The 20,373-nt window shown below is 35.6% G+C and overlaps 1 protein-coding gene across 5 annotated transcripts in view; it reads right to left on the reverse strand.

The window, feature by feature from the left end:
• Positions 1 to 618: 618 nt before the first annotated feature.
• LOC118267494 (semaphorin-2A) overlaps positions 619 to 20,373 on the reverse strand; it is a 317,052-nt gene continuing 297,297 nt past the window's right edge. For 2 of the 5 annotated variants that reach the window (XM_035581522.2, XM_050694399.1), the window contains 8 exons: positions 19,321 to 19,579; positions 17,823 to 17,977; positions 5,757 to 5,857; positions 5,171 to 5,343; positions 4,645 to 4,836; positions 3,323 to 3,460; positions 3,129 to 3,237; positions 619 to 3,035 (listed from right to left, as the gene is read on the reverse strand). In XM_035581522.2, the coding sequence (XP_035437415.1) occupies positions 2,979 to 3,035; positions 3,129 to 3,237; positions 3,323 to 3,460; positions 4,645 to 4,836; positions 5,171 to 5,343; positions 5,757 to 5,857; positions 17,823 to 17,977; positions 19,321 to 19,579 (1,184 nt within the window). In that variant the 3' untranslated portion in view covers positions 619 to 2,978. The remainder of the gene's footprint in view (positions 3,036 to 3,128; positions 3,238 to 3,322; positions 3,461 to 4,644; positions 4,837 to 5,170; positions 5,344 to 5,756; positions 5,858 to 17,822; positions 17,978 to 19,320; positions 19,580 to 20,373) is intronic. The other 3 variants (XM_050694401.1, XM_050694400.1, XM_035581521.2) reach the window with 2 other exon arrangements.

Raw genomic sequence — 20,373 nt, forward strand, 5'->3', positions numbered from 1 at the left:
ATCGCTAATGAGAAAATAATTCAAGGTCTAACGATCTCTATGTCATCGTCGATAAGGCGTAAATTCCTGTAGGCATACATTTCAGTGTCACATTATTAAACATGTTTTGGCATTTTGCTAAAAAGCAGTAATTATGAAAACGATTACCCACACACGAGGCACGCTACGAAAACCTTGAAAAGCCGAAGGTCAAAACAATGAGTCCCTTCATCGGCTTATTAATACGAGGGCCAATTTTATCGTAAACACGTTGCCACCGACATTAGCAATTCATATGAAATAACACATAACAATAGTAATCAGGCGTTTGGTTATGAAAGAAAAATCACATTTCGTCGTCAGGCGAGGCGGTGCCAAGCACAGATTTCGTCGGCAATGTATCGTGAAATTAGTTTAGTGGCACTATATAATTACGCGCCCTCACTTTTTATAGTCCCTCGGTCGTTGCTCGAGGGTGCCGGCCCCCGGACCGGTCTGTTATGACGAAAATGTCAACCCGGTATGCGACTTGATGAATCGACACTATTTTAAGCATTTTCTCCTCAGTGTTTCTATGATAGCTCTATAACAACAAACGATAACACAAATAGGGTTGTACCAAATGAAACACCAACAAACTGAAAGATACATTTCATAGATTTATTATATAAAATCTTAACGCTACATTTTGAATTTTTTAACTTAGTTTAGTAACATGTGAAATTTACAGAGCTATTACATAAGTATAGATAATAGTAATTAGTTATAATTATTGCGCAAGATATTCCCAAGAGGAGGGAAATCCTTAGTTTATTCACTAGAATACTTAAGTACTGAGTCTTAACTAATACAATAAACGACGAAGCTCAGATATTTCTTACGAATTTATAATCTATTTCGATTTATGTATGTACATTATGATATGAGAGAAGTCTGAAAAATACTTTTATATAATATTTGCAAAACGAAAGCTTATAAGCACCTATTAGGCTATACGTTATTACTACTTTAGCAGTTATAGCGAAGGGCTCATTGTAATAACGGTCACAATAATTTTATCACGTTTTCTACAATACATACAACAAAATGAAATTTATTTTAATATCTAGATAGGTACCATACTGAGCAATAGAATAAATTAATACCCTTAAGTACAATTTATGTAAAGAGATGACAAACACATAATTTGAATTAATGAAATATGCTACAGTATTGCTGGTAAAATTGTTTTAAAAAGTAATTCTAGTCAATACACTATTTAAATGTTCTATTGAAGAAATAAATAGTACTCTAAATTCAGATGCATAAGTACTATAATAAATTAAACTTATTATTTTACAAAATTCTGGCAGCGGATATTAAATGGCGTTACTCGAAAAAATGTTTAGAAAAAATATATAGAGTACTCATATAATTTTGATACTTTTTATATTTGACCGCTGCGAATGTAAATATTTTGGTGCGATAATGAATATATGTACAAGCTCTTAGGTACAATTGTATGATATGGAATCGAATAAATTGAATAGGTACTAGTTGATACTTGAAAAGTGAGCTAAAATGGGTAATACAGGAGTTTTGTACAAAAATACTCAGAGATACTTTTCTAAAATGTCTTAAATGTTCTACTTTGTGTTCTATATATTTACTTATAAGGTTAAAATTACGTTTTTTAAACTCTCATAAAACTGTTTTGATTTTAGAATTCCAATTATTTCTGTACACAGATTGGGTTTAAATTTTGAAATGGATTTATGTATTAAGAAGTAAATGTATCGTTGATATTTAATTTATAAAAATAAATGTTTATTCTATTTAGTTTTAAAAGTATCTTCAGTCAGTTTTATGAGAGCTTTAGTAGTCGATGTATTACTATCTAATATTGCTGTGATCATAAATGAAATATTAGCTTGTGCAGATATACAAGTATCAGAGTATATTGTTTCACAACTTTGTAGATAGACACGGCTAATGAAAATATGTTTAGTAAACACATACTATACATCTATTCGTGTTTTTACAAAAAACAAATGTTGCAGCTATATTAATCAGTGATAATTTTAGTCTTAGTAAGTCCACGATCAATACTTAAAAATATTTTTCCTAAACGAGTTTCTTATATATCACAGGCTTAAATTATACTCATTACCATTAGGGACGTGCATACTATACGTACACTTATAATAGATACAGTCAAACAAAATTAGGTAACTATTTACACAAATAGGGGAAAAATAATGAGGCGAACCCTCCCACAACCCTCGGAGATTTCAAATTACGACCGCGGTGTACCAACACACGGCAATACATATCTTTGTATTCGAGTCGTTAGCTTACAACAAATAATAATTCTTGATCAATTTACAAAAGTTCTAACATCAAGAAGGATTATTCGTTCGCTTTACATTTAACTAAACAGACAGGATTCAAAATACAATTAATTAATACAAAGTTAAAAATCTAAACAGAATTTAAATAAAATCTTCTACAAACATTCAAAGTAATACCATCCCATAATTCTAACAATTGTTCTATCACTTAGCCAACGAACAAAGCGTACTTATTATTTCGATTACTAAATATTTTACATTCCATTTACCAACAATGCAACGCACAACGCTCTTTATATTCGTTCCTTTAAATTTTCATTAATAAAAATGTTCGTAAAAATTTCGAGTGTCCAATAATCACCTATTCATGTTCCCGCCGAGTGTTTGGAACGATGCACTATTGAGATAATTTAGTCAGTTTCACTACACTTTCGATACGTCTTTACAAAAGCTATAGGGAGTCACATACGGTCGAATGCACTAAGTCTTGAGCTCGACGTACACAACTATGGAGACACTATGAGATCGTAATGGAGCGGATGATATTGACGGATTTCCTCACGAGAATATATTGAAGTACTTCAGGCCAGCCGAGACGTAAGGTATCGGTATAGCTCCTGCATAATAATTAACAGACTGAAACATGAGATAGGCGATGTTCAGAAGCTATCACACGATTTCGTTTGGATGTGTGTTCTGATTCGAGTCATTTTGTCTTGAGCATTGCTGAAAAAGAAAATAAATTCGTTAGTACTACATAATTCCACGACCATAATATGATAAAATTAAAATAATTACTTGTCTGAATAAAATAGTTACCTCTTGTTTTCGTTCCCAAGTTTTCATTGCAGTTTTATATTTTTCGAATTCATGACACCAATTCGAATAAATTTTCTGGTACTCATTGCTCTTTTCTGGGGGAGAGCACCTGGAAAGAAAATATATTATAATGAGAAGAGATTCTACGTAATAGAACTGAGTAATAATTTGTTAAGTAGTGTTGCACTATGTACCTGTGAGTATCTACAGTGATATTGTAGGAGCATAGGAGAGATCCTCCTAACCAACAATCGTATCTTCCTGCATCAGCTTCGTTCACCGAAATAATCAGCAAACCGTGCTCCGACGTCTCAATATACTTTTCTGGTTTACTGCAAACAAACAAAAGAAAATATAAACATTTTTATAAAGTATGAAGATTACTCCTTCCTACTATAAAGTATTAAATTCTGCGGTTTGTGGATTTGATGTTTTTGTTTAAAATTTTAATGAGACGTCCAGCGTTGGGGAATGCTTTCAATATTTATGAAGGATAGACTCACTTTGTGATTAATCTATATCTGAAATGTATCTGTTCATTATGAGTTCGACGATTCTAAATCGAGGGGAGGCTGTCTGCGAACAAATTAATGTCTGCGCGTAAAAACAGTTGTAAAAACTCTTCAAGGGTTTTGTTTATGTAAATAAAGAGTTAAGAATTCCGCTAACAAAAGTAAAGACAGAATTTAGATTGGGAATTTTAAGATAAAAATAACACGCAAACTGCCAAAGCGAAATGTTTCTCCGAATATATATTTTCTCAATACGCTATTACGCAGAAAAGTCTCGGTTTTTATTTGCCTATACCATCGGGTGGCTTAACAAGTCCGTGGGTGAATAAAACATGGTAAATAAAACGCTAATACCCAAGTTTCCCCTTGCATTTTAATTGTAGCGGCGGAAGTGCGATAACCGAAGATTTGGGAGCCCTTTAATTAATGTTGTTGCATGCGTGTTCACTTACAGTATTTTCTGTATAACTTTAAAAGCTATTCAAATTGTATTTATCTTCGGGACTGTACCAGTGAAAATTACTTTGCAGGTGTAGGCAATTAAGTTGTGGGGCTTTAAGTGGAACGTTTAAAGTTTTTGGGCTCAGGGGATGCATTAAACAAGAAATGTCGGTTTATCAGGCAAATATATTAGATTCAGTCGGAGTTTCGGTTCACGGTTTACGCGTTAATTGAAGAGAGCTCGTGAATTTCAAGCAAAGTTTGTGTTAGGAAAGTTTTGGGTAACTAAACTTTTTAGTGACTTTAGTTCTCGTGGAAAATTTAACGCTCTCCCGTATTGTATTATTGTTAATTTATTTAGGTGTTTGAACTAGTGATACTAATTGTGTTGAAGTAGTTACGTAGTTAATGATTCAACACAATTTCTACTACGAATTTAATTTAAGCCATTTAGAAGTAGCTACTAGTAAGTTATTTTAACCACTATTACTCTCATTTATTTTATTCTTGTTGTTGAAACTAAAATAACATAGAGAAATATGCTCAATATCTAATGTACTTACTTGAATGTGATTGGATGTCTTCCCTTTTCCCTAGAGTAGTGGTACCACGTGACAGCTCGTGGCTGCAATACCTCTGGCATTTTGACGAAGCTGCCGAGGTGAAGGCTCTGGCCCCAAGTCGCTGACACGCTCTTACGAGCAATAGAAGAGTCGCAGATATCTGCAGTCTCGTTGGCTACATCTTGAATGAGGCTATTTTAAGAAAAAAACAATAATTAGAAAAATAAGAATAAGAATAATATCTTAAGAAGTTTACGAATGCTTCGTAGCCAGCTACGACGTAGGCACCGATGAGATGCTACGTTGTGTAGCTACGGCGTAGTCGATTTAGGCATCTATAGTTACAGCCTACTCGATACAATATCAGTAAAATAATGCATCAGATTCGTAATGTGTGCGTTAAATCTTACAAAATTGTATAGTGATAGAATACTGGATTAGTTTATTTTGTTTTACTTTATTGTCTTTTAACGGACATATAATGTTTGATTATCATCATTAATCTAAATATATAATTTGAACTTACCCAGGCATATACTCCCTGCAGACACCGGCATCGCGGTCCCAACCACAGTATGGGTCGCGTGCGCATCTGACGCATGCGTCGTAGCGTCGCGCGCATAATGCCAACCTTAGCTGTAGCACTCGCCTATCGGATGCCGCATAGAGGGACCCGTGCATGCGGGATATTGCCATTGCCTATAGGGAATACAGAATAATGTATTAATTTATTTAGATGACCCTTTTTACTAACCGAGTTAAAAAGAAGAAAACACTAGATTTTATGGGTTAATACGTAGCTTGTTATATAAAAACCTTATAGATGTTTTGACAAAAATACGCTTCTTTTTAATAGTGACTAGTCTTTTAAGACTTTTTCGGTCAACAGATATTTTAACACACAGTTACACAATGTTTTCCTCGGTCGGTGTTAAGTAGCGAAGCCTTATAAATACTCGTGTATGTAATCCTGTCGTGTCCAATTGAAGGTAACAAAGAAATGGGTGTCAAATATTGAAAAAACAAAATACGTTTGTATGCATGAATAGAAATGTGAAACAAATGAATGGACACAGTTGAAAAGATTTTTAGCCAATGAAAAGCAATTATACCTGAATCGGTTCTCCTGGAGTGACGTCAAAGATATCAAGCAACGCTGATTGGCTGTCGCCGTTACGGTTCCATTGCACGATTTTGTGAATTTTCCCTTCATCTGCAACACAGAAAGATAAATACTTGATTATAATGCATTTGAAATTTACCAATTGTCTTATTTTATCTTGTTTATTGTTCATAGTGATACTAGCATATATTAAATGTGTATTTTTTTTCTGATAAATGATTTACTTAGTTTAGAATTTTTGCTGATTTTGGTAACATTTTGTCTAATTTTCTGATGTAAAATCTCATTGTAAAATAATCATTTGATCGACTATGCCGAAGATAGGTACATATTAGTTCATTACGTAGTACACATACACATATCAGACGTAGATTAAACAACACGTCTATAATAACCAACCATTGTCATACAAGACACTCGAACCAAATCTAAGGCAACTCAATCAGTGCCTATAACACACCATCCATCTATTATCAGTCTCGCAACAGAGCTCGCTTGTCGAAAACGCTCAATTACCTAAATGTCATTTAGGAAACACATATACATACATAGAATATGTAGATAGGTATTTAGTTAATTAGTAGTATCGCGCACATAAGTGACACGTATCAGGAATTCCGGCAGTGCCGTGTTCCGCGATCTATTACCAACATCTTAGCAGCCGATGTTTGCATTAATCACTGTTAATATTATAATTAAGTGCTAATTATCCGATAATGTATGGGTACGCTTTATTTATTGGTATAATGAACTTGATTTTGATGGTAGTTTCTATTGTGGTGTTTGTAGTAAGAAACAAATCCTTGAGTACGTGTATCTAGGCATGATATCCATGTTGGTATAGTCATTTTCGGTAGTAGACATGATCAGAAACATGTACTTCTTATCAAGTTTTTATAATAACTATCGTGAGATATAATAAATTAACTAATCACGGCTTACTCTCATAAATTAATAGAGAAAAGCTCAACTAGTTTCGAGTCCCAGAGGGACTCTTCATCAAAAACAGTTTTAGCTGATAATAATAAATAAATAAATTTTATTTCAGACTTTACATGTCCATAGATTTATTAGTAATAGTGTGTTAGTAACAAGAGTGCTTAATGCTAGGTTAGTATTGTTAGTTTTGACGATTTATTTATTTAAATTTTATTAACGACTGTGGCCACCCAGTGTCTCTGCAAGGGACAGTCCGGTCTGGCAGCAATCATCTTCAAAATGCTGTTGTCACTACCATGCAAGTGCCGCAGTAAGGAGGCCGCTTTCTTACGCATGATGGCGTGGAAATCATCTGTGCGAGCCTCCGCAAACATTCCCGACGCACTACAACGCCATGGCAGTCCCAACAGCATCCTGAAGGCATTATTGAATTGGACACGCAGGGCACTGTAGGCTCGTCGCGTGTATGACACCCACAGGCCGCTCGTGTAGAACGATTGACAGAACGACTTGAAAAGGGTTACTTTGACGGTATTAGTACAACGAGCGAACCTACGGACGAGCATATTGCTTCTCACAGACAATGCCCTGCGCTCCCTCTCAATATCTCCTTATCTTATAATATTTACTTATCTTTTATTTATATTTATTCTGGTTAATACATTCGTGATGTTTTATTCCATTTAAAAAACTTGCAATCCCTTTTGATAAGTATTATTATCTACTCATTAGAAAATTATACTTTCCTACTTGTATTCTCTTGACAATGACGAGTACATGTTCGTTATAATCATCGTCTGACATTAATACCAGCAGCCTATACTTATCGATAGGAAAATAACAGAGCGATTAACTCGCAGTCGTTTCTCGGAATTAATATAAAGTTGTTGAACAATATTTCAACTGGGCCAATAATATCAAGATTAACTCCTTAAACTACAATATTACTCCTGTACCTCATAGTTTGTATTGCGATACTCAATAAACAATCACTAGGTACAAATTCAAGGTGGAATTTCAACGGTTTCGTGATCGTCTGCAAACGTGTGAACACAAACGTCAAGAACGAACTGAACGCTCCAAACAGCTTGTTCAAACTGTCTGATAAATGGTGGGGACAACTCAAAGTGATGGCCCCAATTAATTCCCCTCCCTACAATAGTCACGAAACGTCCAACCTATTGTTTGTTTATCTAGATTTCAGCTATTCTAAAACGTAAAACTAACTTGAGCACTACTTTGTCTTTTGTTTGAATGTAGCTTTAATATTCTATTGTTCGGAATGATTAAGGTTTTCTACTAAATTCTTAACTCAATCCTGAATATCTAATGTATATTTCACTTCAAGTTAACCCAAACTCTGCCCTTATCGACCGACCTATCTGACCTTTCTTCGCATAAACGATATTGGTCGTCAAATAAAGTTAGAAAATGGATCACACATCATACATGCAATCTCTACATTCGGCAAAAAATCCAGGCGTATTTTCCGGTCAGAGAATACAGAACAATCTCTGTAAACACAATCGATAGGCACAATAGCAATCAGCACGTGACCACGGCCTATGAAAGCCTCCATTGTACATAAGGTCACAGTCCCAGCTTCCTTACAAAGCGGCCGAATCAGGAGCGAATTAATATTCGGGCCACGAATCTTAATAGCTAATTGGATTAGAGGCATATAGCGAAATTACCTAACCGTGTTACGTACAATACTAAGGCTACGTGTCTCAGTGTGTCGCGTAAGACGGAATGGTTTGGGCCCGGTATTATTGTGTTCGTTAAGTTATAGCTGTTGGGCTATAAATCAGTAATTATATTGGGGTCCTTGTCGTTAATGAATGTGCCACATTGATTGTGTGAATTGCTCGCGTGTTGTGTTCCAAGCTGATGTTTAGTGCGCCATATTTTATGTAGTTGATTAGCGCAAAAATAGTAGCTAATAATTTGTGGAAATTTTCTCGTACTGTTATAACAATAATCATAACATCAACATGAAAGTGACCCACTGGCTAGGAAATAAGTATTGAAAATAACGCTTGCTCAAGGTTGGATGGGGTTTAAGACTTACTTATAGTTTTATTTAGAAGGTTCAGGTTTTCTTACGATTTTCTCCAAAACTGCAGGTTAACAGTGTCTGAATATAAGGAGTGTATTGTGACTAGAAATTACATCGAGAATCATTTCATCGGATATTGTATTTTGAAGAAAATGGATACAGATACTTTATACTAGTATGTACAATGTACAGGTCTGTCTACTCGATGTCTACAAAATGCAAAATGTTTTCCCCTTAATGTATGGGGGCATCATTTACGTTTAAAATTCTATGTCCACCACGTTGGTCAGAACCCTCGCCACCTGAATTTGAAATGGTCTCATCAGCAAGTATAAACTCTTAAAATCCGTAGGTAAGCTCATTTATGTCCGAATATTTATGGAGTTGCAGGATCACCCTTAGATGTGTTTTACTCGTCATTTGAAATACTGCACTTGCTTTTGATGAGAAATTGTATGAAAAAATGAAATGATTGTAGTTTGTATATTAAAATTTTATTCATCTCAGTAAGAGAACACTGATTGAATTTTCATGTGGTAACTTTTGATGAGTAAATCGAAATATTATTGCTCTTTAGTTTAAGCTCGGATTTTCACGAGAAGCATAATGACATTTTATAAGTATAAGCATAATGCATAATGCTTATAGATTTAAATTATTAATCTTTTCGGTATATGTGCCTTCTTCAGGACTAATAAAACTTCGAAAAAAGATAGCAAAGTATATAATATGTCTCATGTACTTCAAAATCTTACTTGTAACAGCAACGTCACGCAACAATCTACTTGTATGTTTTTATATTTCAGCTCTTTTAAAGAATCATATCTTTAACAAAAAAATACTATAGTTATTGAAAGACACACGATAAACTTTCATAATAAAGTATAGCTACAAGCAGACAGACTGCAGGCGACACAAACGACATTATAATAACCTACCCGAGTCGACTCTTACAAGTGGTTTGACACGGCAAACAATCGCTCTTTACATCACACTTCATCCTCATTTTCATTCTATTCAAAGCTCATATTTTATCTGAATGATAAAATATCTACTGCTGTGAACCTATTTCTGGGAATACTTTGTCTTTGAAGAATATTTTGGGAATATCTTTTCGATTTTTGTGTTCTATTTTAAGATTATTGTCATTTTATAGTGTTAAAAAGACGTGAATTTTTAAAAGGATTTTAGAGTGAGGTATTGGTAAATTTAAAACAGAAAAGTCAAAAATAAATAACAATTTTCCCCCACCTGGGGATCGCTTTCCATTTCGAATTTGGAGGTCATCAAAACCAACCCCCATCATAATAACAACACAAAATTAAATTTATGTTAAACTAAACCGAAATCTTAAAAATAACCCTTCTGAAATAGTCGAATAAAGGGCCCAAAAACACCACTCAGCTTTTAAAACTGCTAAATCGACAACGACCCCTATTTTTTTGCAATGCGGATTTCGCATTCCCAATGGGCATAGAAGAACTAACAATTTACTTCCCGCCACCCTATTTCGCTAAAGAAAGGATAATAAACTCGGGTAGTGTGTAGCATACGCATTAGTTTTATATTAATGGTGATGGTAAACTCTAAGGGCAGGTTTCTGATAGTGATATAAATCACAATGAGTTTGAATGCCAAATCAGATAAGAGAATTTCTTTGTTTGTGTTACTTTTTTATTCATTGGCTAAGTTCTATTTTGGCCGTTCTTTCATTGTTCTTTTCTTAATATAAACTATTTTTTTTTCTCATTTTTTTTGTTAAAATGTCAATTATATTTTAAAGTTTTGTTCAAATTTAGTTTTACTCTCAAACTAAAGCCATATACACTACATATTAAATAAACATCTAACGTACCTTTACAACAAGTAAATTGACAACACGATATAATTCAGGTGCCAATCACTAATAACACAACCTAAACTGCCTTAAAACTTGCTAATACTCTAAGCACTTGTATTAGTTATATGACATACATATTCGCATGGAATTAATGAGATTAGAGCAATAAGTAACAAGGTGAGACATCAGGCTGACATCGGGCCCATTAACGTCGCGCGTCGTGTGCGCATTCCTCTGAGTGACGGAACCAACCCAGCGTAATTATGTTTCCTGAATATCGTATAAGGAACTCGGTAATTGGAGCATGTTGTCTGTGAAATTCGTGGCAGCGCGTGATTTCTGAGCGATCGAATTGGTTTAGTATGTTCTCAGCGATTTATTCAAGAGGAGTGACGGATTGTTACGCGGGATTTGAGTGTTAAGTCTCTTGTAACTGTTGTTTAATATTAATGATCAAGAAGAAATAGATTAAACATTGGTAAAAAAGTAAGTAAATGTGCGAATGTTAAAGCTAAGAGCAAAATGTATGTTAATGCTACACTAAAAGATAAAGCTGCGTCCCATTTTCTTTGTTCTGGTGAAACATTTCTTTGCACCGAAAATACACCACGAAATTCACCTTTACCAACAGAAATAAAACCGTACAATAACAACGTAGAACAAGAGTGTCTCCACGTTTTGACGCACAAGTATCTTGATGCGATAATAGCTGGAACACGAGAAAGCATTCAACAAACTTGTCTGCAAGCAAATGTGGGGAGGCAGTACAAGGTACCGAACTCAAATCTGTTTACGAGAAACACTGTTACATGTTTTAAGCTTAACACATCACACTATCTCGTGTGAAACAGCAATGAAGGGGATATTATACCCGAAAGTGGGTTAAGACATTCTGCTTTCAGTTTACGGATTAACTGTAATTAGGAAGCGTCGGTTGATGTTTGAACTGGGTAGATTAAGTATTGATTATTGTTTGTCCTCTTTAAATCATTAACAAAGTTCCGGCCTGATTTACTTTGAAGTTAGTCTGTTCAAATAAAAGTTTCGTTCTTCAATTGAGTTTCTAATTTTGATGTTTGGTTAGGCGTTACTTAACGAAGGAAGAGAGCGTATGTATGCTAATTGCTCCTTTAATATTCATTAACATAAATAATGCAAGAAAACTAGTATAGAAGGTAATTTTTAAAATTATTCTATCTTCATATGAAATCACAAATAAAAAAGTTAATACCAATATTTTATTCCCCTACCCTGGTACAAACAAAAACATAACGTAAAAACTTTGTAATTAGATAGATTTATCTATTCCCCCATCGTATTCAAGTTAATGAACTTAATTGAAGCGCATACATAATATAAAGTCCACGTATATACGATCTCCAATCCGCTGGTGGTCTATAAATAAATTTACTTCTAGTGATTAATTCCGATCACGGTCGGGCCGAGCAAAATAATTAAACAATCCCACATTGGACGTGAACGGACGGGTCTGCTCCCCGAAGATCGCCCTCGTCTAAACAATAACGAATTTCATAAGGAAACGTCCACTGGAAATGCCAAACAAGGAAATCTTGTTTGAATTGTCAAAGAAAACAAACCAAATGCGGTCACATACGCGCTCGCGGCATATGCTACTGTATACGTACACGAATTACCCACTTACTTAACGTATTTTAGGCTTGTCATTGTTATTGACGTAATCAATTTACTTAGAAATGTTATTGTGTTCGGATTGGGTGATGTAAGTTGTTCGGTATTCTGCTTAACCTTCCAGTAGCAAATACAATTCAAGATCCTAAAAACTTTGTGTTTGATAAACTCTCTAGAGACAAACAGACATGAGGTAATTGTATTTAGAAATCAATTTAAACAAATCCAAAGATATTCAAGGTAGGTAAGACAACTCTTTAATTATCTTTCATATTATTTTCCTTGCCAGTGATCACGGCGTCTCCCGACAGCCGCCTCAAAAGAAATAATCCCGCAATCCAATAAAGATTTCGCTTCGACAGGCCTAAGTGAAAACTTTTTTGCGATCCCCGAACAATATAAGTTTTATTCCTCCAAGTGGTATAAATTCCCAAACACAAAGTAGCTCTAACATCTTTATTGCTTTTCATAAAAAAGTCCGCGTTTAACGTATAGATTTGCCAGTTAGAGATCGGTCGGGTTCCCCTCATCTCGACGTTTACACCGTGACGTCTTTTACCTTTTGTATTTTTATACATTACAGCACCTGCAACTAAATTTACTGCATAATATTTCAGGGTGGCAGTGTATTGTAAATTCCGAGGGGTGTGTCGCTAAGAGTTTTGTTATTATTATGTATTTTTTCCTGTTTTACTTCCTATAGGTTTAGTTAGTACTCGTTACATTTTTCCTGTTACTATTTGCTTTAAATGTTGGAACGACTAGGTAATAAATATTTCAAGAACATTTCGAAGCGCTGAAATATTGATATGAGCAGTATTCAGCTCTGCGGCTATTGGTAGCGATGGAGACCACTGAAATGTATTTCATAGACAGGCCAGATAAATTCAGCGATTGGCGGTATGGACGAATTCGGCAAGGACTTTTATCACGAATCGCAATATGTATTTTATAGGCGCCGTAAATCGACGAACGTGGGTTTTTAACGTTTGCCTACGAGCGCTCTGCTGACTTTTACGAGATTCGTCCCCAGAAAATTTTATGATCATGAATCTTCTAACCCGATTTATTTTTTCAATCGATATGCATGGGTAATTTTGTCTTCAACTATTCATAACTAGGGCGTCAAACTTTTAATAACACTCGTTCTAAAGTTGCTCCCCCATTTATAGTTTGAAAACCTGTACAAGGACGAACTCGATCGATATACTGTACTGTATTGTCAATACAGAACATTTTATTAACCTTTATTTATTTTAATCATCCTATATTATTCTTTACATCATTTTTTATAAATGCAAACTGGTTGCAAACCAAATCAAAAAGTTTCAAACTCTTCAAACACATTTTTGATTTCCCTACTAGACAAACATTCTCAGGTTGTGCAGGCGATTATTCCAAACACGTTCCAAAAGGTGTATTTTTAAAGAAGGCTTTCACAGTGGCCGATATTAGGGATGCCGCGACCGCTCCACCTCCCGAAACTTTCTCGTTCGTGCACCTTTTGATATTCAATATACTGCGGGTCCTAAGCAATCCTTTGATGAGATGTTTTATGCAAAAAACGTTGGGCGTTAGCGGGGCGCGAATAACCGTTCAAAAGTGAACACATTAGTATTCCCAATCTCGTCCGGAACCGCGGCCTCCTCCAGTTTTGGGGGAATAAAAAATCAATGTTTATTCCCGTCGAACGCGATTCGAATGCTAATTATAGGTATAACTAATTGCTTTGTGTTTGTGTGAAGGCGCGATCGTTTTATAAATGGTTCTCAAATGCGGTGCGACGAATCCAGATTGAATTTTTCCCTTGTCCGGAATGTTTTCGTAATGGAATAATTAATGTTTTTTCAATTCGATTCTTCACGTTGGACCTTCGTTTACGTAAACGACACGAGGCAAAGATTAATAAAAAATGTTATATATTTCCAATATATAAGCAATTTAGAACAATTTAAAGAATTTCCCTCTATTGCCGACGTGAAATCAAAATTGAACTACCTACAGCATGAGTTCGGAACCGAGCTACGAAGGCAAGGTGTTGCGAACTATAAATTACTTCGGAAATTCCGTTCCGGCATATCGTACCGCAACTCGGCAATAAATATTGTTCATTTTCGTCCTGTGGGCAATGCACGTCGATGAAGCACGGAGCTATGCCACATTGGGGATACCCCGCTCCGTCCACGCTGGTACACTAACTCCTCACGATTGCCGCCATTCCGGCAACTTGCTCTACATAAACCTCGCCCGGCTAGTCTGCCATACCTCACCTACACCTTAACATATCATTTTGCATGGACCGCATTTCATGTTTATGGCAAAACTTGGACTTCATGCACTTAGGCAAATGGGTTTCCGATACTTATAAGAGCGATATACGCCCCGTATCGCTACATTTTATGCAAGGTAACTTATTTTAGAATTATTACACACTAAAAGGGTAAATAAAGCCGTTTAGAAAATATTTATTACCTTGTTCAGAATCACTTCGTTAATGTAATAAATATTAAGGATTTATTAATGTTTGAAAATCCATGATAGTCAAATGTAGGTTTTTAAATACGTAGAAATATCTTATATCTTCTTCATGATAAAAAATAAGTATTGTTGTAGATAGCCCAGAAAATGGTCATGTCTATTTCAGTTTTTCAAATAGAAAGTGGTTCAAACCTAAAATGTAGTCGCTCTGCATGGAAAACTACATACCCACACATAGTTCCCAAAATATCAAAGGGTTTACCGTTTTATGATTCTGAGCTTACATAATTACGTCATCAAATTGCTGTGACGTTTCCAGCGGTGGTTCGGCAGTTAAGCCTTCTGTGAATTTTAAATCGTTTTTAGTAGCAGTCCCGAACACAGCACGCGCACTCAAAGCTGACCCTTTACAATTCGATTTCCTATATAGAGGCACAGTTTTTCATTGCCACATATTTTCTATGATAGCCTAAAAATAGGCAAGAAACATTATTTTGTTTTTACAACAAACGCGCCGTAATTACGTTTCGAGTTGGTTGTTAACAGAGTCTGTATTCATGCGATACGTTAACATTAATATGTTTGTTTGTTTACAAAGGCGCCCTTGATACTAAAGAGTGGTGGCGTCGACGTCTAACTCGGTGAATTTAATTAACTTCGTTAACTTCTAAATACTCTTAACGTCTTTGATACCTCCGTTCCCTTTCATTGACAAACACGATCCCAGGGCCTGTACACGACAGTCGCTGTCAAACTTTTATCAACCTCGGCGGGGCGTTCAAAAGTTGTCTGGCAACAGTGATTTAGGCGTGATAAAACAAATGGAATGAGGCGAGACGTGGGGCCCGCATTGCGGGAGCATCATACGCTCATTTCTCATTGTCTGCTAGCACCTCGAGCGCCGCTACAACTTTCTGCCAGTGCAGTTTAATGCATATTATAACGCGGTAAGTACTCAAAATGGAGTAAGCGCTGAGGCAATATCGCGCGGTAGACGCGAGCGCACGACCGCGCTCTTTATTGAAAGAGTAAACTGTCCTTTTTCACGGGACGCCTCGGGCTCTTTGTGACGGAATTTCGAGCAACTTATTTTGCGCTCGAGTGTAAATAATAGTGAACTAAGAGCGCTTCGGATTTTCGGACGCTACCCTTTCCTCTGTGGTTTTGAATATACAGCCATGTATATTGTGCAACTGTGCAACCCGCCACTGCATAAAACTAATGCGTCGTAGTCTCTTTGTTTTCCAAAATGTTAGCATTACTAATAGTGTTCGGGGAAACGGTCTTAGTTAGTCCTGAGTACTGGCACAAAGTTATATTGTGTAGATTAAGTTAGAGTAATTATTACAGTACGTGGTTATAGTAAGGCAGGGTGGGTGCGTCAAAGGTAACATTTAAACAATTTTAATATTCTACACACAAGCATTTCAAACGCCAACTCAAACGAAGCTTCTCTTTTCGCAAAAGTTGTTCCGTAAACGAACCCCCCTTCGTTAGATATCTACGTGAGCTTAATCCACTCGGCAGGGTGATTCAGTTGAGAACGATTTTCGAGAAAATTGGTGAAAATTGCAACAACATGGGCGAAAATTACCACTTGGAGGCGTTGTTTAGAGAACGGCGGTGGCGGGCCGAATTTATGTGGCAATGGAAATGTGACGTTGACTCTCTGTGGTCTACGCCGAACCGCGCACACATACCGTCGCGTCGGCTACGACGTAGCACTTGCTACGAAAATGCGGACGGAATAAACGTCGAGATACATTTTCGTGAGTGCGTAATGCCTATTACAATCTTAATTGTTGCCTGTTGTTGGTAAAAACGAAGTGATAAGAGTTTGAACAGCTTCCAAAACGAGTTAGGCTGCTGGTGATGGCATTAACTTTAGGGTCTCATTGTTTGTTTTTGAACAAACCGACCAACTGTTCACCTGTGCTATAGATATTTTGATTGTAGCTCAGGGATTTACAAGCTTTAGCGCGAGCTTTTTAGGAGTCAATAAAATTGAAGTACCAAAAGCGCTTAAACTACAAAGCTTCATACGCCATTTTGCTACAAACAATGAACGTATAATCGGTTTTTCATGTTTTGAACTAAATCCCCTGTTTCATGGTATGAAGGGTGCACGGCGATGGCATCCAGACGTCCGTCCAGCCGTCATGGATGCGACGAATTATGGCCTTTGTGCCACTTTCACTCGCTACCACTTTTTAATTTCCCAGTGGAAGGCATTTTTAATTCGTGAGCTTTTATGAAATTTTATGTCCTGGCGTATCCGTGCACTGATTGTTCCGAGCGTTGCTTTGCGCTTCGGAATTCGCTAATTGTTTCAAGCATTGGTCGTCTGTGTGTCTAATGTTTTATTTTTTAGATCCATAAAAATGCCATTACTCTTTGTTAACAAAGGAATGGAATATGCTGCGATATAAGCACCCATGTATTTTTAGCTATCAGGTTTTTCCATTAGGATGAGTAAAATTTGCATATTATGGATGTTTTATGGGTTCACGTGAAGATTTTACGTGGCATGTGGCCCTTGGGTATATGAATTGGTTCCCTAATCTTTTCACGCGAAGAATAGTGAATAAAGGATTATAATGTTTGGTAAAGCCGAGTCTATCTAGTCCGAACTATGTTCAAAGGTGAGATGAATGTAACTTCGAGTGAAATACTTTTACATTAATAGGTATGTATCTTGGGCAATGTGTTCCTTATGTATGCATGTGTTAGAGTAACTTTCTTTTTATATAATATTTAATTTATTTAATATAAATAACATAGGTTCATAATTTTTTTGTAACAATCAACTTCTTTTTAACTAATTTTGAAACAATCATTTTTGCAAAATCTTCTTGCAAAATCGGTACCCCACTAATGAAAATATATCCAGATAAATTTTTAAACACCATTAATATTCTAAATTCGTGGTCTATTTTGTCAATTATATTTGAATAAGAACAAACAACTAAAGAAGAAAAATTATAATTAAGAACAGTCAGTATGAAGTAACAAACTGAGTAATTTCAAGCAATTTTAAGCGTCATGTTCTTAAATATTGCGTGCAATTTCCAATAACAAGGTTTACTTACTTGTGCCAGCATAGTAGACGGTGTACTCCAGTGGATGTCCCATCATGTCAACTTTAACTTTATCGACCACTAGTCTCGTGAAGAACAGATCTCGCTTGTAGTATATCGGCTTTTCATTCTCGTGGGAGACAGCGCTGTCCATTAGTGGGTGCGATCTGTATGGGAAAGGATTTCAGTTTATTTTTAGGATTTAAGTAATATAATATGTATATAGTTCATTTGTAAAATTACGTGATAACTGGGTTGATAAAGATATTGTCAGTAGTAATTAAAAACTAAAGAGAAGAATAAAATAAGCCCGTGTTTTAACATTTTATAAGTGAAAGATATAAGAGGGTAAGATATAAGATTTGTCAAATTAATATTAATTCAAATATAAAAACTTTTTAGACGTGTCTAATGGAATTGTGAAGAAATTAATTCATAATTAGTTGAACACTAAAACGCCCAGTCTGTTGAATTAGATTAGTTTAGAGCAAGTCCGAAATTCTAATTCATAACTGAAATAGAATAACTTTAATATGAATCATTGTTTCTTTTGTTACTGATTGTCCAATGGTGCCAAGTTACATGATAACTTTGTCTATATTAAATTCACCGATTGAATTACTTGGACATTTGTATGAAGCAACTAGTTTTAAACCTTATGAATGACTTTCAAAGTCATATTTGAAGACAATGTTTACTAACGACAATGAAGTGTCATCGTCCACGACTATACTAAATACATTTGAATATTATTTATTCGCAAACAATGCAACGTGTAAAGGTGTCTAATAAAGGAAAAGTCATTGGAGCGTAACGGCGGAAACATTACAAGCATGTTGATAACAATAAGGTTGCGACGCTGGCGACAATCGCGCGCGACGATAATGTCGCCAGCACGAATGTCGCACAATGCAGGCTGCTTCGACGCCAACAACAAAATACCATTCATTTAATTAAAACCTCCACTCGTTATGAATAAAAAATGTTATACTATTTTCAGCAGACTGGTTCAGGTGAAGTGTTAAAATCTCAACGTTTCCACATGAGGATCATGGAAAAGCGGGAAAAAAAAATAATTGAACGCTCTCGGGGTGAGAGCGTCGGATAATTAACAGGACGTGTCGCCAGATAAAAGTGCCTGTGGATTTCAATGAGCGTGGAATTCTGGAATCGCTAGAGACCTCGTCGGCGACAGGATCGTGTTTCGCGTTTTTAAGTGACGATTTTCTACTTTGTTTACGTCCGGCGCGCTTGTTACAATAACGACAGTCTCGCCTTTTGTTCTTTTTACGTATCCGGCTGCTCGGCCGTTTTAAAAATAAATTAATTCTCTGCTTCGTTCGGGACTTTTTTTAATGAATAAATTGAACAATGCGTCGTAAATTCCGATAATCTGTGAGAGTGTGAGAAGTGGAGTTTACTTTGTTTTCCAATTTGCAAATGAATACATTCGTACCTATAGTTAGTAACAAATAGTTAATAGTTTATTCAATAGATACAACCAACTGACCTTATAAAATTGAGCACGGTGTCAGGTAAAGAAGCAGTATCATTAACACATGTTCCAGGCCTTGGTTCAGGAACCTTACTGCTGATGACTGGGAGCCACGCAGAGCTAGAAGATGCTTGTTCTTTGAATTTTCCCTCAAAAGCTTTTTGAATATCTCCGATTGTGAAGGTGCAGATGGCTGATCCCATGAGACCGGTGGAAGCAGTCGTGAAGACGCCATAGAACCGACTGTCGTCTCCAGGTACTTTGTAGATGCTCTCTGTTGGAATAAAAGATTGGTTGTGTTACAAAGCTGACAAAAATATAGCTGAGTTAAGGATCTCGAGATAAAATTTTTACTCTCGTGGTACAAGAGAAGAAATTGTTAGAAGGGGTAAAGTTAATGATGATGTCATTTTTCGACTATTAAAATAAATTAAAACATTCTTTTGAAAATCGTTTTAGTAAACATTATTCAGAATCGTTTAATTGCATTTTTGTGACTATAATACACATGATTTGCATAAATAATGTGACATAATGATAATATACAAAATCTTAGAAAGATTGGTAGCCAATAGCAAGCAACAAACACATATTTTTGAAACTCTATTCCAAGCTAAAGGAGTACCCTCTAGTTTATATTTATTCCTATGGGAAAAAGGCAAATGGATGGCTGTACATGTAAAATTTGCTCCGTAGTTTTATGTAAACGCGCTGCGGTAGAATTTGGTTTCATTCGTGCATAGATTATGCAGTATTGCGCACGATTCCCATATATTTTTAGCTAAAATATGTACAGCAATACTAAATTCTGTAAACTATATTATCGCAATTTAAACGTAACGAGTTTTAACACCGATTTCAGGCGTCAATGTTCAAAATATACGCAATAATTTTAATTAAAATGTTCATATTGTATATTCACATTACTTTGAATTAGTTGAATAAATATCCAATATACCATCAAAATTAAATACCAAAGTAAATTTAATAAAGTAGACTAGATAAGTTTCACTTGAATAAAATTGTTTTTATCTACATACTAGATTAAACATTTGGGAGAAAAGTTTT

This window comes from Spodoptera frugiperda, chromosome 6, assembly GCF_023101765.2.
Source record: "Spodoptera frugiperda isolate SF20-4 chromosome 6, AGI-APGP_CSIRO_Sfru_2.0, whole genome shotgun sequence".
In the NCBI taxonomy this organism is placed as follows: domain Eukaryota; kingdom Metazoa; phylum Arthropoda; class Insecta; order Lepidoptera; family Noctuidae; genus Spodoptera; species Spodoptera frugiperda.